The sequence below is a fragment of the Pinus tabuliformis genome, chromosome 3_2 (genome assembly GCF_031772625.1).
Source record: "Pinus tabuliformis cultivar Carrire ecotype Pingquan chromosome 3_2, CPIR1, whole genome shotgun sequence".
NCBI classification, from domain to species: Eukaryota; Viridiplantae; Streptophyta; class Pinopsida; order Pinales; family Pinaceae; genus Pinus; species Pinus tabuliformis.
The window spans coordinates 50,950,048-50,975,287 of record NC_142302.1 but is presented as its reverse complement, the minus strand read 5'-3'; the positions used below and the strand labels follow the sequence as shown (position 1 = coordinate 50,975,287).

Sequence of the window (25,240 nt, the reverse complement as noted above, 5' to 3'; positions counted from 1 at the left end):
TACCTACCGGCCTAAGCCATTCTTAGTTAGTGCACCTTCCCCAGCAAACATGTCCCTGGGATGAGAAGATGTGTCTCCAGGATGCGGCGATATCTCTCTAGGAGGCACATCCACAGGGACACATTTCTTGGGGCCGCAGGTGCGTCTGCTGGCAACACAGCTACATGGATATACAACTTTGTTTCGATATTTAAATGATTTGAGAGTAAACAGTTATAAACCTTTGCAAGCTCCCTCTTTCATGTAACATTGCATGATGTTTTAGGCATTTTGTAACAGAATTGTCAATACACGGGAAAAAACCATTTTCAGAATGGAAGTTCTTCCAATAAATCAGTGGTCTAAAGTCAGTGCCATGTTCAAGTTGTCATTACTCACAAAACTCATCCATCTAATATTTTGTCTGAAACAGATCAATACACTGCAGTAACAAATGTAAGAAAGATTTCAAATATAAAATTTCGACAACCATTTCAATCATTGTAGGGTCAGGAATTGACTTTGTTGGGGTCCAATCTTAGTTGCAGATTTGTATCTTGAAAGCAAAGTGGTCCAATCTTAGTTGCAGATTTGTATCTTGAAAGCAAAGTCAGGGAAAAAGAAAAAGGATAAAATAGAAAGGAATAAAATGGGGTAGATACTAAATTCTGTATGCAACACTAACAAATATCTGAATCAGATTGGTATTAGAGTGCTCAATCAATTATAAAAAAGGAAACTGCTAATAACATAATCTACTCTTCAGCTCTGCTTCCCAGTCATCAAGGGCAAACTCAAAATGCCTCTAAAGCGAGCAAATTAGTCATAAGCAGTGTGTGCTCACAAAGCAATTGTAAGTCAATCATATAGCTTCATCAACTAACCAGATGCTAAACTCTACATTACTAATGTTCCGGAATTGATCAGAATTTATCAGAAAGAGTCTGATTGGATGAAGTAACAAGGGCAAAACTTTTCTCAGATCAATAAAAACAAGAAAACTCTCCTCACAAATGAAATGTTCTCCATGACTAAATTCTATTTTATCATTTTGCAGGTTGAATATATCATGAAACAGTAGCTGCATAAAGCCATAGCAAATATGATCTAACTGGGTAGATATCAAAGACTTCCTTCTACCGTTTTTTCATACAGCATGGTTGCAATGAGAAAGATGAAGGAAGGGTGATGAATTTCCCATGCCCAAATGAGATGCAATTCCATCTTCACTGGGACATATTTAGTAAACCCTACATGGCTCTTAAAAATCAGTCTTGTAGGTTATTTTCATTGATGATCAAGAGCTTTGACCTTCAGTTGACCTAGCCTTAGCTACATTTACTCGTATAGATCGACCTTCCACTTCCTGGACCAACACAGAACAAACCATGGATTGAATCAATAATCTTCATGCTTTAGTTTAAATTTTATCTTACTTTTAAATCTTAATCATCGAAGGGAAATTTAGAAAAAAAGGATGAGAAAACATTTCATTCCTAACAGACAAAGTGAAATATTAGCTTGATGCATCTTGAAATCAGAATCACAAAAAGCAGAAAGATAATAGCAGTTACCAATCCGTCCATTTCAGAAAGAGCAGCCTCTACTTCAGCTTCTGATGAGAAAGAAACAAATCCAAACCCTCGCGATCTTCCTGTTTCACGATCCTGTATAACTTTTGCACCCAGCACATTCCCATTTTTGTTGAATACTTCTCTAAGAGCTTCTGAGGTTACACTCCATGCAAGATTGCCAACATAAATCTTGTGTGGACTGTCAACAAAGCCGCCAGAATTAGAAGGTGACCTTGCTGGACTCCTACCATTTGGTAGTCTAGGAACCTCTGGAAAGTTGACCCTCAGATTGCGCCCACCTATTTCCTGCATTGATAAAGGGCCAACCAAATCACTTCAGTCAGAAAACTGTTAACAATGGACTAACCAAACACAGGAAGCTCCTAAATCTGATTATTTTTCTTTTCTTAACCCATCTAAGACAATCAGGATATAATATTTTCTAGAACATTAAAAAATTCATATCAACTGTGTGATAAAATAGGATTTAGAAAACAACGCTTCAATTGATCCCTGTATGAAAAGATGAAACACACAGACAACTCTTCAGAAAGAATACATTCCCTCACTTACAAAGCCATTAAACTTTTCAATAGCTGTTTCAGCCTCTTCAACGGTGCTCATTGTAACAAATGCAAATCCTCTGCTTCGCCCACTGGACCTATCATAAATTACCTGCACCCATTAGGCATTTTCAGTGTTCCATGTAAGCATGTGCTATATAAAAAGGGATGCCCACAACATATCCCTGAAACAAAAAATATTTTCAGCCTACATATACAAAGGTATTGAAGCAATTAGGCATGAGATAACAGAAGATAAATTGTCACCCAATCCTCCTCATGTCCTCGTGTCAAGGGTTGTGTGGAGTCTGAAGTATTTCTATGTAACTGTACTGGAACGTGTTTCTGCAGAAATGCAAATCAATCCTACAAAATGCAAACTAAACAGGTTGAAAACTTTGTTAAAAGTAAAAAAAAATCCTGATCTAGATTGGTTTATCCACCAACCATTTTCTTTGGTTAAAGTAGTCTAATAGGGTTGAAAATTGAAATTGAAAATGGGTGCCCAATAAAGACCATTTCACATTTTGCAAAATGGCGGAAACAAGTATTGAGACAAAGGAAATGGGCAAGGATGTCATTATATTTGGTAGGGGTGGGTAAGTTTTAGCTCGTGAAGTAAATTCATAATTTGCTGGTGTGAAGTAGTGAACCTCTTAAGCGATGGTGAGAACGCAGGTACCTAATGGCTAATAAGGATGTGCTTGTCCTTAAGCACTGTGACAGCCCCTGGCTAGTTCCCCTATTACAGACAATGTAACCATTTGTTATAATTAAAAATGGCTGAGAATTGGGAGACAGATTTCAAAGCTTGGGGGGGAGATTGCTTGGGAATGGAAGCTTGGTTATTAAATTACAGTCATGGAGGCTGGCTGGTATGTCTTCAATGTGCTGACTACCCCATTAATTTCAGCTGAAGAAGAAAGGACAGAGGCCATACTCCTTGGAAAAATCTACAAGTAAAGGGACAAAAAATTGAATGAGAAGCAGCGATGGCAGGGAGGTTGGCCTGGGAAAATGCATGACCAGGCAACCACATATGGTTGCAACGGCACTACGGAGGGCTGCAGAGACACTTCTGACAAAAAGGATAACATGGCCAACACAGAGTGGGCCAGCAGAATTTGGAGGCTGAACAGACAAAACTGAAAATTCAAGCAAGAACGGGGGGGATTTTTGATGATCCGGTCATTCACGAATGGGGGGAATCAATGGACGAGGAAGGAGACTTCAGGAAAGCAGCGCGAGAAAGAACACAAAGGCAGAGGCGATAGCCTTCTGAGGAGCTGGAACACAGCATTGCGTGAGAGCACGCAGAGGAAGGGCACATGACAGAGAGGCATCAAAGAAGTAGAGTGTGCACAGCAGAAAAGGAGAAAAGGAGGCATACGAGCTTGGTTCGAGGGTGTTGATTTTTCAAGTGCAATAGATACAAGCACTAATTTCTGAAAAACTGATAATTACTTCTAATGATGTAGATATTCTTTTAGCATTTCCAGTTTATCATTAAGCAATTACACTTCAAAAATTCAACCATAAATGCACAAGGACAATAGAGATCATAATGCACAAAGAGAACACAAGATTTACCCTGGGAAAACCCACTTGGAGGAAAAACCCAGCAACCTTTTCCTTAGAGAAATTCTTCAGTTCAACAAGAGATACACCTAATTCTGCTAGTCAATATGATGGTAAAACTGACCAACAATACAATGGTCAAACCTTTTCAAACTGCCCTCTTGTCAAGCCCAGCAAACTCGGCCCTGCCTGATCTGCCTAGGCCGAAATTTGGCCTCCCAAAAACTGCCCAGAAACTTGGCCCTTCTGCCCAGAATTTCGGCCCTGCTGCCCAAAAGTTCGACCTAATGTGCAGAATATGCCCAGAAAATTCGCACGTGTGAGGATAGAGAGAGAAAAGAGAGATATATTCATCCTTCTTCTTCATCCTTATTCTTCTTCTACATCGCTTGGATGCCCAAAAGATACTTTGTTGCGTGTGAAATCGAATGGTGCCTTGTGGAGGAGGTCAAGTGCCATACATATAGTGTTCTGCCTAGTCGAATGGGTGTCTCTCTGCCTGGGGCCGACTTGACAATTTTTGAGCCACAGACTTGACAAGTTTTGAGCCAAAACTTCGAAATTCGAAATTCTCTTTTGAAACCAACATGAAGAACATGTCTCATATTAATCATTTTGAGGGCTAATTAATAAAATGACATCAAGAACATCTTACATTTTTATTTTATATTTCAAGGGCTAAAATATCAATTATGAAGACTGACCATAGCTACAAAATTTAACTCCCTCTTAGCTATATATATATATATATATATATATATATATATATATATATCGAAAGCGTCCCTCCATGGATTGTTTGGGAGGGGCATTGGAATTTTGAAGCACTGTAAAGATCTATAGACTGTGCTCCACTTGAAAGTCGAACACATATGTGTATCTTATATGATGATGAAAAGTGCATTGAATGTCAAGATCATGGGAATTGAGTCGATTTTTGGGTTATTGTATGTTTCATATTGTTTTCCCGAATGAATTTATATTTTTATTTGTTATTGATTGTGGACTGTACACATGGCCATGCTGTTTTGGTTTGCGATTTTATGATTGTTGTCATGAATTTCTTTTCCTGTTGCCCTCATTTTCTTTGATTGCTGCCTTTCGTCTTTCATGGTTTGGGGCCTTGGGAAAATCTGTTGGGTGTGGAAGGAAAGCCACAGAGCTTTGGGGAAGAGCGAATGGGACCCAACAAAAATTGTGACCTGGATGAAGGCCCTACGTATAAATAAGAGCCGTGAAAATGAGAAAGGTTGGAGTGGGAGCAGATGGGCCAGAAAAAGGCCATCGTTGGAATACATTGGAGCAATGCACCTGAGTGTGACAACAAGCATGAATAAGGAGTACCAGTGCGCTGGAAATTAACTGTGTGAACAGCAATATCAGAAAGTAAGAGTTGAAAGCGCTGGTACTAACAGCGAGGTGAAAAAGTAAAGGGAGGAATTCAGATAAAATAATTTCTTTGGCCGCTTTGGCAATTGTTGTTGAAATCCTCTGTAGCTATTTATGGTTGGCGGCTAAAGATGGCAGATTTTTTCCCTGGGTCAGATGGGAGAAAACAGCCTTGCCCAAGAAATGGGTTGGTGGGGGCTGAAGAATCTTGTGTCTTTTTCAAAAGAATTGGCCACGAAGGTGGGATGGAGGTTGATCTCTTCTGACAGTCTTTGGAAGGATGTGGTCTACAGGAAGTATATTTGCCCATACTCCCTCGAAAACTGGATTTTGTTCTCCAAATAAGCATTGTTTGCATGACTCAGTTGTATGGAAAGCGGTGGTGAGCTCTTTTACTATTATTGAACATGGCCTGGCATGGAAAGTTGGTTCTGGGGAGAGAGTTCATATTGGATTAGATGCTTGGGTCGGGTGCAATGCAAACCATTCGTTGCCTCAAGAGATGGTAGCTTTTCTAAATGATATGGGTTTCTTTACTTTAAATCAGGTGGTTGATCCGCTCAGATCTTCTATTTGGGCTCAGGATTGGATGGGGGCAGATCAGCTAAACTTGCCAACAGATTGGACTGAATTATGGCAGACTTACATCATCTCTCTAAATGCCTCCCACATCAGGATCAGTGACAGGGAAGATCTATTGCAATGGATCCATTCCCCAAATGGGGAATATACCCCAAGAATGGATACCTAAGTATTATGGCTGACAAGGAGTCTAGCAATGTAGCCTGGTGGTGGCAGCAATTATGGAAGCTCAGTGGTCCAGCTAAGTCTCGGTTATTCCAATGGTGTATCCTCGAAAATAAGCTGCCAATAGGGGAAATTTTGAAAAAAAGAAGTTTTTATGGTCCCAGTTGGTTTCCTCTATGCAAGGTTGCCGAAGAGTCTATTGATCACCTTCTTATTGACTGCCCTTTTCCACGTGTTGTATGGAACATTGCTCGCACCTATTTATCACTGAACTTGATTTGGCAGGGGTTATCATCTTTAGATGCATGGCACTCATGGTGGGATGTTGCATCCCCAGAAAAACTGAGAAATTTGCCACCCATCATAAACTTGGGGATCTGGCCAGCAAGGAACCAAGCTATTTTTGAAAACCATTTTGTTCCACAGGAAAGAGTGTCAGCCAATTCTTCAGCTATGTATGATTTGATCCTGCATCCCCCAGATTCTCACCACCAGAGGAATGTCTCTCAGGAAGAGGTGGATAGATCGTGGGTTTGGGCTTATTTCGATGGTGCGGCCGAGCCGAATGGTGATTGTGGGGGAGGCGTTGTTTTATACTTACAAGATACCCATCTCTTCACACTTCAAAGTGGCTTGGGTCGAGGTTCAAACAACTTCGCAGAACTCTACAGTTTAAAATTGCTTCTTCTATTTGCAACTGAACAGGGATGTATGCAGCTTCAAATCTTTGGTGACTCTCAAATTGTAGTAAACTGGTTTAATGAATCTGCTCAGTGTCATGTGCATACTCTTATTCCTTTGTTAGAGGAAGTTTTACGGTTAAAAGGCAGTTTTGACTCTCTTGTATTCATATCTACAGGGAAAGAAACACTTTGGCCAACAGGCTTTCCTAAGTGGGGGCACAGCAGGCTCGGGGGTACATGGAAGATTGCTGAACAGAAAGGAGATGACTTCTATGAGTTCTACCATCGGCCATTTATAGATGGCCTTGTTCAGAGCCAGGCCTGACAGCTTTACATGATTACATTTCTTTTTATGACAGTTTTTCATAGAATCATATGACAATTTCTGGTTTTGGCCCCATCAGGGGAAGTACATGTTTTTATTTATGTTGTTGTCTCTGATGATATGTATGTAATACACTTGTTATATGGACTCTTTATTTTTTTGATGGCTGTCAGGTCAATAGTTATTGGTACTATGACAATTTCTGAGATTTTGATGGGTGACTGTTCTTCCTGGATGGTCAGGTTTTTTAATGCACATTGTGCATCTGCAAAATGTAATTTTCTTTTTATAATAGAGAATTGTGATTTTTCCTTGAGGTAAAAAATTGTTGTTGAAATCCTATAAAGGAAGTTCTCTAAACCCTGATTCTATTTGACATATGTTAAAGTTCTTGCTATACCCTCCGGGGGATAGGTGGAGATCAAATTGATACACTTTTCTACCATCATTGGGGACAGTAAAGGTGTGGATTTCATCCAGCCTCAGGTTCCCCTATGGCTACCTCATCTAGACTTCATGTGTTATGTCCATGAATAAGTGGACAGCAGTATGACAACCAAGTGGGTTGGTTGGGTCCATGGGCGTAATGGACAGTGCAGGGTTGCGGGGGAGCGGCTCCCCCCCCTCGAACCCACTCCCGAATTGCGCTCCCTTTGGGAGCGACTCAGGAGCGACCAGGGAGCGCGCTCCCGAAATCGCTCCCGCATGGGAGCGACCAGGGAGCGCGCTCCCGAAATCGCTCCCGCATGGGAGCGAATCCGGGAGCGAAATTTTCGCTCCCTAGCCTTTTTTGCAATTTTGTTTTTGTAGTAACATTCCAAATGCAATTTTTTTTCAAATAAATAATGTTTTAGTGGGGAAGCCTAATTATCAAGCCTATGGCCCTATTATTGATACGCAATTCATGGTAATGTTAAATTCTTAAAGTAAAAGGATGAAAATGTTCATCATTTTTACTTAAATTTTTAACATTACCATGAAATGACTCAAGATGTTTGAGAGTGGTTCTGACCTCATTGGATTTCATATGGAGAAAGTAGAATTTTAAATCTCATTTAGAGTCCAGCAGACTTATCAGTTTTTCAGGATTTCAAGACTGGGGGGATTGTAATGTTTCCATTGGATTTTGTCATGTATTAGGGTATGGAACTCGTATTTAATGAAGAGCACCAATCCCTCTATGTACCTTGATGTTAGTGACATTGGTTGTCGAACTCCTCTATCATGACCCTACTAAAAATGTAACCATCACTCGAACAAAATCTTGACTTGACATGCTATGTTTTTTCTATCTTATGTTAATGAGGGTGATATTAATGACAAAGATCTTGATTTTCCAACAAGACTAAAAAATTAGACATTTCTCGCGGCAGCAAGAGACCCAAGCATTAGCAATAGATAATAGATTTACTTGTCTTTTCTAGTTTCTAGTAGTTTTTATAACTGTTGACTCTTTCATATTTATTATGATATTTTTTGTAAACAATATATGACAATTTAAGTTTGAAGTTGGCAATTATAACTCATTGCTAATGAATTATGAATATGATGCTTCGTGAAAGTTGAAAGTTGTTTCATTTCATTTCATTTTATAACATTTCATTTCATGTTAGATATTATTTGTTGTAATGGTTACACTTAGCTTACAAGTACAACTTTGGTGATCAATAATGATAAATGTTATATATTGAATTTTGAAAGCTTGAAACTTTAAGATTGATGAATCATGATTCATGAGACTCAATATGTTGTATGTTACTAACTTATGGACGTGGTTGATGAAGATTATAACTTCTAGATGATTGTTGTTATATTGTTCAATCTATGTTTTTTATAAATAATTCATCATTCTACATGTTTTTGTTGACATATATGCATCAAAATATAAAAAATATAATATATATATATTTAAAACGCTCTGGGATTCGCTCCCAAACCCGAAGCTTCTGAAAATGTCGCTCCCACTACCGTTTTCGCTCCCGCTCCCAAGTAACCTTGGGACAGTGATATGGCAGCCATGAAAATGGCACAACAGGAAGGTTCTCTTAACCTTGATCTTACTTGGCATATGCAAATATGTGTTATGAATATGATGATGATTAACTGAATGTATGTAAAGCCATTATGACAGGTTCTTGTCAGGAATCATTCTTATGGAAGAATGATTGTTTAAATTTATTTGATGCATACATGAATGGCTTGTTGGGATAACATAATGAAGTTATCCAATAAGATATCCGATTGTGTGAGGAATCAATTGGGCAAGAGAAAGACCTGGCTAAATTATGATTTTATAAAATTATGACACTTATTCCATGTCATGGTTGTGGACAGGGAATGTTGAAGGTTATATCAGCAGTGCGATCTGCGACACGCTGGGACAAGCATGGGCAAGTTAAGGGAACCACAGATCTGGGATTTCCACCGTGGGGGCATGCGGAAAAGCGTGGAAAAGGTTGTGGAGGTGGCATTTCCCAGTTTATGTGGACAAAGGCAATGTAGTCTCTAGCATAGTTGCAGGAATCGCCCCCCCCCCCCGGATCCTAAGCCGGAATCGCGACCCGTACGGAATCGTTCCGGAATCTCCAGGCGAAGCGCGATTCCGAATTTTAGGTGGCGCGATTCCTATTTTTAAAAACGATTCCTGCCATTTAGGTTGCGTTGCCCCCGGAATCGCGCTTCAGAAGGCGATTCAGGCAAGAGGTTGCGCCACGCAACCTGCCCGGAAGCGCACGCCACCCGCACGCCACCCGCACGCCACCCGCACGCAACCCGGGCGCAACCTGCGGGGCAGCAAAATAAACATAATTTCTTTTTAATTTCTTTTAAAATTTAACTTAACTAAGCATGAGGGGGTGGGTTAGGGTGAGTTTAGGGTGACTTTAGAAAAGAATAAAGCCCCCATTCTCTTCTCATTTTCTCACTTTGAGTTTATGAGAGTTGGAGAAGAGAAGAGAGGAGAGGAGAAGAGAAGAGAGGAAAGGAGAGGAGAAGAGAGGAGAGCTTGGAGGAGTGAAGAAGGAGGAGCTAGGAGAAGGAGGAGGAGCTTGGAGCAAGAGCTTGGAGGACTTCATCTACAAGAGCTAAAGAGGTAAGTTCAAAGCCCAAACTCCCTTGTTTTTTTGAAAAAAAAATTGTATTTTTCTCCTCCCTCTCCTACTCTTTCCCATTGTTTCTACTTGCTCCTTTATTTACAGGTTGTCCACCACCTATATCCATATTCCAAGATGGTGTTCTTTTGGCTTCTATGTATCATTCCACTCTTGGTTTTAATGATGGCAAGGGTGAGGAATAGAGGGGAAGAGGAAGGGGATGAACTTGGTCCTAATAGTAGTGACCCAATGTATGATGAGGAGGAAGGGTTTGAAGAGGAAGGGGATGAACTTGAAGGGGACACTGAAGCACAAGATGGGAAAGGTACATCAAATCCCTTGTGGAACTATGTGACCAAACTTGATGGGGGAAAGGGTGGTGGATCTTACAAATTTGTGTGCCCTCATGGTTGTCATGGAGGAAAACCATATACGGGTTCATATACCCGTCTGAGGAGGCATCTTTGTGGGGTGCTGGACAGTGATGAAAAAAAGGGTTCTGTGGGGGTACAAATTTGCCCAAACATTTCAACTGAACAAAGAAGAAAATACATCCAAATAGAGATGGCTGCACAACAAAAAAACAAGAAACAAAAAACTCATTCTGAATCAAGTGCAACCTCTAAATTTGGTAGTTGCCCATCTCCTCATGGTACTTCTGCAACCTCTGGAGGTAGAAAAACAATAGGGGATTTCCTTAATGTTGCTGGGAGGGATGATGTGGATGGAAAGATAGTCCGTTTTCTTTGTGCTTGCGGTGTACCATTCAATGTGCTTCGCTCTCCCTATTGGCATGAAATGGTAAAGGCCATCAATGAAGCCCCAAAAGGATACAAGGCCCCCAACTATGAGAAAGCTAGAACGGTGTTATTAGAAAGAGAAAAATCTAAGGTTCAAAGAGCTTTGACACGTTTTACACATGAGTGGGTGGATTATGGGGTATCCATTGTATCAGATGGGTGGACAAATATTAGAAACCAACATTTGATAAATGTTCTTGGTGTTTCTTCTAGTGGTGCAGTATTTATTGCATGTCATGACTCCTCCTCCATTAGTGCAACTGCACAAAACATTGCAGATCTCCTATTGAAATCAATCAAAGATGTTGGTCCGAATAATGTGGTTCAAGTGATCACAGATAATGCAGCAAATTGTAAGGCAGCAGGAAAAATTATTGAGCGTACTCATCCACACATCTTTTGGTCTGGGTGCCTGGTTCACACATTGAACCTTTTGATGCATGATATTGTGAAACACAAAGATTGTGGGTGGATTGCTGATGTTTACAGGAAAGGGAAGCAGCTCATTAAATTCATCACAGGGCATACAAGGGTAAACTACTTCTATGGCACTTACTCCAAGTTGCAATTGCTTAAAATTGCAAAGACAAGATTTGCTAGTTATTACCTCACCTTTAGGCGGCTAGTGAGGGTGAGACAAGCTTTAACTAATCTAGTGTGTGCTGAAACATGGGATGAAATTAACAATGACACAGATGGTGCTAATGTAGTCAAGGACACTGTTCTTGACACTTACTTTTGGTCACAGGTTAAATATGTTTTGCAATTCACCAAACCAATTTATTACATGATCAAGTTTGCAGATTCAGATCGACCAGTAATTGGGGAGGTGTATGAGCAAATGGATAGCATGTTGGGGCAGATTAAAGACATTGTTGAGCCTAGAGATACCACCTTGTACAATTATATTCGTGTAGAGGTGCAAAACCGATGGGAAATGCTAAATATTCCATTGCATGCATTAGCATATGTTTTGACACCTAAATACTATCATCCATCATGGCTTTCAAAACCAGCACCTGGGGGGGAAGCAGGAAAAAACCACACCAAGATAGAGAGGTTCACGAAAAATATATGGCTGCATTGAGTAGATCAATCCCTGATGATGAGGAGGCTGCATTGGTACGGAGACAGGTGAGCAACTATATGCTCAACACTGGTCCATTTGGGAGCATGCATGCAATTCAAGATCGAGAGCATTTTTCTGCTCTTGAGTGGTGGAACATGCATGGAGGGGGTACTCCACTTCTACAGAGTTTGGCATTGCGGGTGCTATCACAGGTGGTAAACACTTCTTCTGCAGAGAGGTGTTGGAGCTCTTATTCTTTCATCCACAGTGTTAAAAGGAACAGGTTGAGTTTAGACCGGGCAGAGAGCTTGGTTTATGTTCATTACAACTTGCGATTGTTGTCCCATTACTGTGAAGATGCAAAGTCTAATAAAGACTTGTTGATTTGGGACAAGAATCCAGAGGAGCCCAATTTGGAGGATGGAGTGTTGCGACTAGAGCAATTAGAGGATGCTCTTATCCAGGTATGTCCATTGACCAGTATGAATTTTCCAATTTTCCCTTATAAAGCATTTCTCTAATTCATGTTTTTAATTTTTTTGTTAACTAGTGTTTTTTTTTTGCATGAATTTTTTGAGCGATTCTAGGATGATGATGACCGTGTTGATATTCCACCACCCCCATCTGGTCCCTTGGTTCCTACGTTCCATGGTTCAACACCAACAGCAGGGGGTTCTTCTTCATCAGTTCCAGTTCCACGACTTCCACAGGCACCATCTTCTTCATTGCCACCACGTGGAGGCCCGCCATCACGTTCTATTCGTGGTGGAAGGAGGAGAGATTAGTAGATATATTCACAATCTACTACTTTTTGTCATAGATTACTCATTAGACTTGTAGACTTGTGAATTTGAATTTTGAACCTTTTTGGCTTGGCGGTGACCAAGTGACATATTTTGTAAACATTATTATTTGAATTTTGGACATGACAAATGTTGACAGTTGCTCACTTGCTAGATAAATCATAATATGCTCTATGTTTTATGTTTTATAATATGCTTAAATGTTTTATGTTTTATAATATGCTTAAAAATTTGATGTATGTTTGTAATAGCTAGAATATAGATGATTGTTGTACATACTAGTAACTACAATGGAATCATGGATGCCATATCTATCTTGATTTATGCAAAAATATGCATGTTTTCATGTCTTCTACAATTAATTTGGTATTTGGGATGTTTGTTTTGAGTATAAATGCAAAAAAATATAAAAAAATATATATATATAGCAGACGCTTCCGCGGACGCTTCGCTTCCTAGATTTTTGGAAAATGACGCTTCCGCGCTCCGCGCTTCCGCTTCGCTCCCGCTTCGTGCAACATTGGTCTCTAGATTCTTAGTGATGTTGTATCACATGTATATGTGCATGTGTTGTATCATGTGTATATGTGTTGTACATGTGTATATGCGTATATGTTGTACAGCATGTAAATGTGCATGTGGTGTGTAATGTGTTTCAAACAGGCAGGTATGGGGCTATCTAGGCCTATATTGCTTGGGACAAGTAGGACACCCAGGATTGGGCGCTGCCTGGGCCTGTGATAATATTCTTGTCAACAGAAGAGTACTAGGATTGGTAGTGCCCATACTCATGGTGAAGCGAATGGGCTTATATATACATATCTACCACTGGGGGCTTGCGAGGTTTGACAACCGATCCAGTGCGTAGGGGTTGAAGGCTGAAGATTGCATGGAGCACTTCCACCATTGGGTACTTGCCAAGTTTGGCAACCAATCCAGAGAGTGTGAGTAAAAGAGAAGAGAAGAGAAGGCCACTGCATGCTTGCCGGATTTGGTAACCGATCTAGTGTGTGTACGAGAAGAGAAGCGAAGGCCACTAGATGCTTCTCGAGGTTGGCAACCGATCTAGTGTGTGTGCGAGAAGAAGAGAAGAGAAGGCCACTGAGTGCTTGCCAGGCTTGGCAACCGATCCAGTGCATGTAAATCAAGAAGCAAAGAGCAAACCAAAGATAAGTATCAGTATTTCATTTGATTTTATGAATTTCTAAATTATGAACATGATTTAATATTTTGATTTGTGATGGTTTGGTTTATGAGCTAATTTGGTTTTGTTGTGATAGGAAGTAAAATCAAAGTGCGGGATTTACTTCATGGATAAATTGCACATGAGGTATGATTTAAATTTAATTTCAATATTCTTTATGATGAATCTCATGAGAGATTGTCTGTTGTGATGTAGGAAAGCATGGGAACTACCCAGTTTGGGTGAATGGAGTTGACTACAAGGTTAAATAGTAGCAACCGTAAAGGTATTAAAACATGCAGCGGCAAACTGGAGCAAAATATTTTAGGGACAAGGCCATTGTGGGACACTAGCACCCAATAGTGTCCACTAATTTCCATGAAGCATACCATGACAGGTATAAAGGTGTCGAGGCAGGGAGTTGCCTCAATTATGCGACTCTTTCAATGCAAGGAAGCCTTGCCACGGGAAAGGGGGTGCATGGAAGAGGGACTGAATTGCCCCGCCAGAAAATAAATTGGTTTTAAAAGGGTCATGGGCATGACTGATTGGAATCAAAAGGACATTGAGTGTGTCCCTGGAAGCAATGGGTCGGGATTGTTCATTGAACGGACAAGGGGTGCAAAGGAAGGCAGCCAGGAAGCACTCTACGAAAAGACAAGGTTATCAAGTTGGATTGGGTACAGCAGAAGCACTAGGAACTGCAAAAGAGCCACGGAAAGTGGTTGATCTAATGAAGTTTATTCTTATTTAGTTGTTGGGCAAGCAACTGTGTATATAAAATGTAGTTGTAATTGAACTACATTATAAAGCTCACGGTGATTTATGCTTAGGATTTGGCATGCTTTTGCATTGTATTCAAGATTAGAACACAGAGGACGTTGTTCCTCTAAGGGGATGGGGTTTGTGACCGGCCCTGGCTAGTTCCCTAAAGCAACAAAATTGATAGCTTGTTGTCTTTAATGTAAAAATACACAAAGGTATTTGTAATAATAATTTATTAATATATAAAATGTACAAGTGATCATGTTACAATGAGGACCCGCATATATATACCAAGGCAGGTGTCCTTTCGTGACTGGGCATGTCTTTTAGACATGCCTTTTCACTTAACTTAATGACTATTTAACATAATCATTATTTGATTATTTATTATTTACATTACCTATATTTATTTTATTTGTTATGAATTATATTCATAACATTGCCTTCTTCTTCAAAAAGCTTTGTCCACAAAGCTTATTGTTGACACTTTTCTTCATATTGTAAGGTCATTTCGGCATGTAATTCAACTTCACTGGTATCTTAGCTTGTATAATTTGTTGGTAAGATTATTTTGGAACCTTTTTTTTAAATAATAATAATATTATTATTATTATTATGAATTTTTTTAATAATTAAATTTAATTTTTTTAATTACGTAATGATTTTATTATATTGTAACTATATAGTAAATATATAATCGAACTTATGTAGTAACGTTGAATGGGCTATGTAATCAAACTTATTTTGTAAATTATATTATAGTGTATGCTTGGTTGAATCATGTATCCTTTGACAGAATGTCACGACTGTTCTGATGGCGGAATGTTCAAAAGTTATATGCAATGGACACAACAGATGGTACCGTCGGTATCACTCCACTGTTGCTACTGTCGGTCGACGAACTCCCTGCTCCACCCACAGACATTGTGTAATTTTCTCGTTCCAAGCTGAGAGTCCTGCCAATGTGGCTTAACCATCTTAACCGTTGCGTTGCCCATGTAGATTCGAGACGCAAAGGTTTAAACCCATGACGGACTATTACGAAATCCACATCATTCACCATGGTGACCATGTCACCGTCTTCATCCTTGCCAATGGAAACTATCGCTTTCATTGAATTTACTTCTTCAGACTCGAGTTCGTTCGATGGCCTCAGCGCTCCTTGCAGGGGAATGACCTCATCGAGTATTCGCTCGCAGACGCTGACAAGGAGAATTCGCAACGCTGGACCCGCCCATTTCTCTGGAATAAAAACCGGAAAATTGGGGGTTTTCATGCCGTTACCTCCCTCTGCAATCTCAGTTTCAAATCCGAGCGGAGTCACTGCTTCAAATTCCATTGAGAAAACGGATCTTGATTTCATGGTTCGATCCTGGGAAAGAAGTGTCAGATCTTGATGCATGGATTGGGTTGGGCTTACAAATAATGGGCCCATTGTCTTGTCTGCAATTTCCAGCTAACCTCCTCCCACCATTTCCCTCAATTTCTCATTTTCTTCCATCCACTTCTCATGATCTTTTCCTTCCTGCAATTTTCCTTCACACTGCAAATTCCTTGATTCTGATTCATTTGTATTAACAACGTGTGCATCCTCGACCTTATTGTCTGCAAGGTACTTCGAGTCAATGCTAGGCTCATCTTCCATCTTAGTTGTGCCAGACTCTGTTTTCTGCAAAATTTCACATCTTTGAGTTGATTCATTGCCTTCAACTGGTTGCTTGAATGCTGGAAGCAATAATTCCTTTTCGGCAACAAGGTCCTCCTCATTTTGGACAATAAGACCAGCTTCTGGAGTGTTATCAGTTTCCACCGATTTGCCTATGCTTTTGGTTTCAGCAGCTACTGGAGGTTCTTTCCCATCCACATTCTCATTTGAAGGCAAAGTCTCCTCCAATCTCGACAAATTGTTTTCTTCTATGACATGAGATATCGTCAGCGAGGGAACCTCCACAGTTAACTCCCTCTTGTCATTGTCGTGACACTCCTCTGTCCCATCTGTTAAAGCATGGCTTACCTCTCTTTCACCTTCATTCCTATCAGAAACAGGGGCTGCACATATCTCAGAATTTTTTTCCTGATCAATCTCGACCTCTGGTGCAGTAATAATTGAATTGTCTTCACCCACCATGCTTGTTTTCTCGAAGGCATTTACATTCTCCACATCTTCAAAAGCCTGCTTTTGCTCTAGAGACACCGGAGACACCGATGACCGTTTTTCATTGACAACATCATCTTCCTTCGGCTGGGGTAAATCTAATAACTTTTCATTCTTAGTATCTCCAACAACCTACTTTTTCTCAAGAGCCACCGATGGCAGTTTTTCATTGACATCTTCTTTCAACAAGGATAAATCTAATATCCTTTCATTGTCAATATCTACAACAGCCTGCTCTTGCTCCAGGGTCACGGATGACAGTTTTTCATTGACAACATCTTCTTTGGGCACAGCTGAATCTTCTGGCTTTTCTTTCTCAATATCTACAATAGCCTGCTCTTTCTCCAGAGCCACAGATGGCAGTTTTTCGTTGACAGCATCTTCTTCCACAGGCAGAGATGAATCTAACAACTTTTCATTCTCGACATCTACAATGCCATTCTCTTGCCCCAGAATTGCAGAAGACAGTTTTTCATTGACAACATCTTCCTTATTATCAATTTCCTTTAGACGTGTTGTAACTTCTGCAAATGATTTTTCCTACGTTACCAAGATTCGGATATGGATCCGCCAGTTTTTTGAAAAACCAGGATCCAGAAACGGCAAGTACAAGAAAATATAAAATATTTTATAATTTTTAAAATTTAAATTTCTATAAATATAAAAATAAAAACATATGCTAATTTTTAAATATATAATTTTTACATACAATAAATAATTATTATATAAATAATTCCAAACTTAATGTATCATTTATAAATATTCATTAAACATTAATTAAATTTATATATATAACAAAAAAAAAACATATGTGAATTTTTAAATATACAACTTCAATATAATACTTTAAAAATAATTATTAATTTAACCATAATCGAATTAATACCTCATTTATAAATATTTAAACATTAATTTAATCATAATAAAATTAATACCTCATTTATAAATATTTAAACATTAATTTTAGTTATAGTATTTATATTAAGCAAATTATTAAACTTACTTTTAGAAAACTTACTTTTTAAAATTGATTAAAATCTAAATAATGACTTACTTTTTAAACTTTAAAAATATCTAAATAAAAATTTACCTTTTAAACTTTAAAATATCTAAATAAATATGGGTGGATTATAAACTTCACATCACCTGCATTGAACTTTAAAGTTTATAATGTCTTGTATTAAACCTTATAATATGGTCAACTAACATAAAAATAATAAATTGTCGTTGGCCAACTCCCTAGTTTATTTTCACGGACGCCAATTCACTAATCCATTTCTTATCATTCCTTAATTGACTTCCATTTCTTATCATTCCTTAATTGACTTGTGACTGGACGGTTATATTTTCTGTTTTGGAATTTTGTGCTGACAATTGCTGCAAATTTGTTCGTTGACGTTGACAGTTTTTACCCGAGAGAAGCTGGATGGATCTTTGCGGATCCGGATCCGGATCCGAATCCATCTCCGATCCGGGGATTCGCAGATCTAGCCATTAGGCCTGACGGATCCGGTAACATAGGATTTTTCCGAAGCTTTTTTTAAATTTTATTAAACTGCTCAATGAATTTAAGGCGAAAACTTAACGGCGGCGAACAAGGTTCAAGGACTCGCATGGTTATATTGTGTGGCATGGCTCTAATACCACTAAAGCAACAAAACTAATAGCTTGTTGTCTTTAATGTAAAAATACACTATGGTATTTGTGAAAATAATTTATTAATATATAAAATGTACAAGTGATCATGTTACAATAAGGACCTGTATATATATACCAAGGCAAGTATCCTTTCGTGACTAGGAATGTCTTTTAGACATGCCTTTTCACTTAACTTAATGACTATTTAACATAATCATTATTTGATTATTTATTATTTACATTAACTATATTTATTTTATTTGTTATGAATTATATTCATAACATTCCCCTATTACAAACATTGTAACCATTTGTTATAATTAAAAATGGTTGAGAATTGGGACACGGATTTCAGAGCTTGGGCAGGGAGATTGCTTGGGAATGGAAGGCAGCTTGGTTATTAAATTACAGTCATGGAGGCTAGCTGGTATGCCTTCAATGGGTTGACCACCCCATTGATTTCAGTTGAAGAAAGGACAGAGGCCATACTCCTTGGAAAAATCTAAAAGAAAAAAAGACGAAAAATTGAATGAAGAGTCGTGCTAGCAAGGAGGTCAACATGGGAAAATGCATGACCACGTAACCACATATGGTTGTAACAGCAGTACAGAGGGTCGCAGAGACACTTCTCACAAAAAGGATAACGTGGAGAAGACAGAATGGGCCAATGGAATTTGGAGGCTAAATAGACAAAACCAAATATTCAAGCAAGAACGGGGGGATTTTCGATGATTCATTCATTCACGGTTGGGGGGAAATCAATGGACAAGGAAGGGGGACTCTAGGAAAGCAGTGCAAGAAAGAACACAAAGGCAAAGGTCCTTCTGAGGAGCTGGAACACGACATTGCGTGAAAGCACACAGAGGAAGGGAACATGACAAAAAAGCATCAAAGAATTGGAGTGCGCATAGAAAAAAGGGAAGCATAGGAGCTTGGGTCGACGGGGCATTGCAAAGGAAGAAACAAAGAGTGGAATATGCACTAGAGAGAACTTGGCCTCAAGAGAGTGTGCACGGAGCATAGCGAGGAGATAAGCAGCATGGGAGCACAAATTGGCTGGATAAACCTATTGCAGTGGTGAATAAAAGAAGGAATTATCTCAGGGTGTTAGCTAGTTTGTAGTGTTCCAGTGTCCTTTGGGTTCCTGGTTTAGGGTGGAGGCATTGGGGTATTAAGGTATTTCGCGACTAGGTAGAGATAGGAGGATCTCTGGGCTCCCAGTGGTATTCAACATGTGAGCAGTTCCTTTGAGCACTTTCCCTCAAGCTTTGAAATCTGGCTTAAGGGTGATTAGCTGCAAGAAAGATTGCAACGCAGGCCAATCTAAGGTTGGGTGGAGAGTTGAACTCCCAATCTCAATTGCCAGGTCCTCCATTCTAAGATAAGTGCTTATCTAACACTGTGTGATTGTGATTATTATGTAAATACTCACTATGTATTAAATGCATGTATAGATGCCAAGAAATGTTCCTTTCTTCCAGTTTTTCAGTAGTGTTTTGGGCTCCTATGTGCTTGATGCAATATTTCCAATTTTGTGTTTATTTATAAGCTAGAATTTTATCTAATTTCATGAGTATATGGGATGAGTGAACCTCTATGGTCTAATTAAACCCTTGCATTAAAATGAATGATAATAACAGACCCTAATTGAGCATGTGTTTCTTATATTACATTTATACATATATAAATATATATGTAAGCTTTTATATACGCTGTAAAAGCTCAGGAGGGATAGCCCAGAAATTCTCTAAGTGTTGAGAATAGGTGTAGTTTAGCTCAAGAGAGATAGGCTATTGTGGCAGGGAGTCGCAACCCAGTGTTGCGACATCCCTATGTTCATAGATAAATATAATGCAACAAGAGGGATAGGCTTGGGCCAAGCGTCGAGAACCCTTGGCAAGGAATGGTGTAAAAATTAAAATGCATACACCAACACACTTGCATTTATGTATATATGTGTATGTGTGTGTGTGTGTGTGAAAAGCTCAGAAGGGACAATCCTATTAATGATAAGTCATGGGCTATGTGCGCACATATATATATGTGTGTGTGTGTGTGTGTGTGTGAAAAGCTCAGAAGGGATAGTCCTATTAACGATAAGTCGCAAGGTATGTGCGCGCATATATATATATATATATATATATATATCAACGAAAGGGCTTTCTCTTTTGAGCTTATATATATATATATATATATAAGCTCAAAAGAGAAAGCCCTTTCGTTGATCTAGTTAAAGCTCAGGAGGGGCAGGCCTAATATATGTGTGTGTGTGTGTGTAACAATGCCAGGAAGGTGTTGCACAGAGGCATGATGCCAAGCGCTGGAGGGCGACCCTCCATAAATAATGGTGCAGTCTAGATAGAACCTTTCTCATGGCTCCCATACATATATATATGAAGGTGCCACATAGGTTGGGACTTCGGCATAGAAATATTAGGAGTTTAAGGCCAGAGATAGGGCCTCTTATAAATGAAGGCTTTTATTCGGACTGCACCATTATTTATGGAGGGTCGCCCTCCAGTGCTTGGCACCATGCCTCTATGCAAATCCTTCCTAGCATTGTTATATATATATATATATAGAGAGAGAGAGAGAGAATTGCGCAGTGTGGATAGAACCCTTCATTTATAACAGGCCCCGGCTCTGGCCTTAAACTCCTAATATTTCTATGCCAAAATCCCAACCTATGTGGTGCCTTCATATATATATGTATGGGAGCCATAAGAAGAATCCCTAATAGAATGTTAGCATTGGTGTTGATGGAGAGTTTCCCAACAAATAACGAAGAAGGAATTTGTCCCAAGAGTTTTAGCAAGGTGACATAAGAGTAATGCCACCCCATGATTACGTCGCCCCAAAGGTTTTGTGTGTGTGCCCATAGGGTTTCGGCCGGGGAAAAAGGGTCAAGGTGAGGTGACAAGCCATAAGGGTGTGCCATGACAACATGATAAAGACCACAATAACACAGGGACTGGTCAGGGGGTGTGACATGGCAACAAGATAAAGTGCCACGTGGCAGAACGTGGTGATGTGGCAAAAGGTCACTAGCAGAATTTTTAAATAGCCATATATTTTGATTCAGGAATTAGATTGAGGAAAATTTAATATTGTCGAAAACGTCACAACAAGACGAACGCAATGGCGATGTTTATATCGGTTTTGAGGCATTCAAAAAATGATGAAATTTTTAGACCCCATTTCCATAACACGATTTTGGAGGTTGGATCAATCAGAGTAACACCTCCTCCTACCCTTAGTATGGGCTAATGGTGAATTGGGGTATGTTATAAGCACTGAACTTTTCCAGCCGAAAAAGATCATCAATATATGAACTCTATTGTCAAACAATTTTCTAGATGGTTCTCATCCATTCCGATTGAATCAAATAATTTCATTTACACACACAACATAGGCTATGGAACTGCTTCTGCGACAGGAAGGAATGCTGCAGGCTTTGCTACTGTATGATGCTACTGAAATTATGGCTCAACCTTATTTTGAAACTATCTCTATCCTTTCCTTAGAAGCAACTCAGTCCATTCAAAAGAATATAAAATCCACATGCATAAGCATTAATCTACATTATTCCGGAGAGAAGATCTAAAGAGAGGAAAAAATATATTGTGTTATGCAATTGAAAATGACTTCTTCCTCCCTTATTATGACTTTCTTATTAATATGTTTAACTTTTACACTGGTACTCTCTCAAGCAGGAGAAGTCCAAAATGATATAGCAGGTGGTTTTTGCAATTGTTGTAGATCAATTTAATGGATTAGTTAGTAGCTCATAATTATTTGAAAAGTAAATGTAATGATATTTATTGTGCAGGTGAAAGTCACTTGACACTCAAACCTATGAAGCTACATGATAAGATAAGGCCTGAGAAAACCGTGGATCTTTCCAAACTGAAAATGAAGAAACCGGATCTTCCCATTGTCAGATTTTTGGCGATTTTTTGGCTCGACTTTACGATTTAATCCCAATTTTTTTCGGGAGTGAAAAAATCGGCAAAAATCAGCCAGCTGAAAAAATCGGATTTTTAGGATTTAATCCCGACTTTTTCCACAATTCTAACGCTTAGTTCACTGAGCATGAATTGCCTAAAACTTTGTGTTGAGATGTTTGTCTTCTAATTCTAAACATCAGATTTTGAAAAGAAGTGATTTCATTCACAGAACAATGACTCTCATGCCTTGGGCAGATCAATGAAGGACTAATTCACCAAGTCTGCCAAACCTGGTTTTGTTAATTCCAATCCTAGTATTTTATCTCCCTCACATATACACAGATTTGTTACGAGAAAATCAGAAGCAACTAGCCCATGATAATAAAAAAATTATGTGTGACCAGTGTGGTCACCCAAAGGCACTGAGAGGACATTGATGCTTAATAAGCATGGTGTTATTTTGAGAACTTTGCCAAAGGGTTCGGTTGAAATGATTTCCAATTCAATTGAGAAATTTGATTTACACACAAAACACTGGCACTAAAGCCATAAGTGGGCGCTTTTAAGGGCTGATTCAATAAGAAAGAATAGCAGAAAACTTTGTGTGGGGGTGTTCATTTTCTTAATTCTAACAACAAATGTCGAAAAGAAGTAATTTCATTTACACAGAACAGTCGCTCCGATGTAATAGGTAGATCAATGAAAAGGGCTAATTCACATAGTCTGCTTAGCCTGGTTTTTCTAATCCAAGTACTCTCTAGAGAACTGTGAAAAAAACATAAACCATTTGAAAATTTACAAGTGCTTATTCTGGACCTCCCAAAGAAAATCAAAAGCCATTTGAAAATTCACAAGTGGTTAGTCTGGACCTCACAGAGCACAGTGAGAACATAAATGTCTAACAAGCCTGGTGTTCCTTTTAAGCCCTGAGATTTCCCAACTCAAATTCGACAACAAAACACTCGACAGACACACAGAGGCACATACATTCCAACAACAAAATTTGTAATAAGGAAAAGGTAACTAGACAATACCTCTACCATTTCGACAACCCCACTCTCGTCAAACAATTTGGCGAGTCCTTCACTGTCAACATCAAAGGGGAGATTACCCACATATATTTTAGTGCCCCCGGGAAGAGGAGGATAGTCCTGGTCTCCAACTGACTCTTGCTCTGCCTTGCTCTCTGGTACAGTTGCTACATCTGGTTCTTCCTCCTGAACCGCTTGAATCCCCCCCAATTGCTCTTCCGATTGTTCTCCTCCTGCTTCGCCTTCTAAAAGTCCTGATGCAGGGGGGGCCTCTTCTTCTTCTTCTGTTTGCGCCAAAGGGGTATCGTGTTCCTCCTCTACCACTTGTGCTGCCAGAGATGAATCCTGTGCAAGTGCTCTAAATCTGAGGAGCCGCCTCCTAGCCAGAACAGGAGCCAAACAAGAAATCCCAAGGGACATCCCTGAATGACAAGGGGCTGCCTTTGGCAAGGCCATCATAGGCAGCCTTGAACTACGGGCTTTCAGGCACGCTGAACCTCCCCCTAAAGATGTTGGTGCTGCTGCTGCTTCTAATGAAGGCAGCACTTGGGTAGTTGTCATTGAAAAGCATGAAGCTGCCATCCTCACAAACAAAAAAACTCAAAAATTCTGCCCCAAAAGCCCCCCCGAAAATCCTAAACATGCAACAGGATCCTACAACTTCATCTGATATTGCCTGATTCTAATCAATTTCGCTTTTTCCCAAATACTTCAATACCAAAACCTGCACATCCAAGATATAAACATTTCCAAGATATAAACATGGCTTTGAAAATCATCACCACAGCTCATAAAACACACCTTCATACCATGATACCGAGAAGATAAGGTATAAAAGGGATAAGATGGTGGGAGTCGGGTGGTTTGCGTTCGACAAGATCAAGATATTTCTCTTCCATTAATGTAGACAACCAACATGAGGGCTATTTGGGAAGGATATTCGCGTTAGTGTCTTCATCTGTGTCTGTAATTTAGGTGGTTAATTTTAATTTTTGATGTGTGAAGTGCAGTTTCATTTTTTTTGAGGGGTCAGGTGTAAAGTATTTTCATCAATTTTTTATTTAAACATAATAATATTTTAAATTTGTTTCTTATCTATTATATTATGATATAAGTTAGGTAATGAATTAGATTCTAACCTACATTATATCAGTGTGGTAATGTATAATATAGATATGAAATGGTTTTATGTAAAATGTTGATGTTATGATTAGTAGTTATTGTAAAATATTTTACATTTATGTATATAATTTATATATAAAAGAAAATGTAATTTGAGGAAGTTTATGAATGAGATTTATCACATAATTTTAAGTAAGTAAAAAATATAGTTAACTTTAAACAATAGATTTATGGTTTATTTGTTTCATTAACATGAATTTTAGTGGAATTTAAAAAATCTTATTTTTATATTAATTTGTTTTCATGCTTGCATAAAGTGTGATGTTTTATGGAGGTTATTAGGTTTTTTTCTTCTCTTTGTACAAGGATCTTGGCAATCACCTTGTCCTTTAATGGCACGTAAGGTCTGTAACATGCCAACTAATGTTCCAAATGAATGGTGGGCTCCTTCCACATGTAACCTACATGTAGTATAACTAGCTAACGAGCAATGGTATATGATAATTGAGATGTTGAGTGCAAATTTCTCTTGTTGCTCCCTATTCTTCAACAAGCAAGGATGCAATATGCAAATCAATCAACTTCCCAATATTGTTCGTCAATGATTGGTGAAGCCTATTGGGGTTAAACATTGACCACCAAACCAATGCTCAATCTTCTCATCAACCAATTAAAAGAAGTGTTATGATCATCGTCCAATTATCAAAATGAATACTAATTATCAAGACGTTGAATTGAGTGTACATTTGCTTACTCACTTAGGAACAATCTTCAATGCAACTTTAAACATTATTTTC

General features: G+C 39.0%; 1 protein-coding gene across 1 annotated transcript; it reads right to left on the bottom strand.

Annotated features, from left to right (window-relative positions):
• Nucleotides 1-937: 937 nt before the first annotated feature.
• On the bottom strand, nt 938-24,190 carry LOC149179750 (28 kDa ribonucleoprotein, chloroplastic-like). Its single transcript, XM_089415798.1, has 4 exons — nt 23,325-24,190; nt 2,127-2,228; nt 1,554-1,859; nt 938-1,345 (listed from the first exon to the last, which is right to left on the bottom strand). The coding sequence occupies exons 1-4, from the start codon at nt 23,901-23,903 to the stop codon at nt 1,277-1,279; spliced, it is 1,056 nt and encodes a 351-aa protein (XP_089271924.1). The 5' UTR covers nt 23,904-24,190; the 3' UTR covers nt 938-1,276.
• Between the last annotated feature and the right edge of the window lie 1,050 nt (nt 24,191-25,240).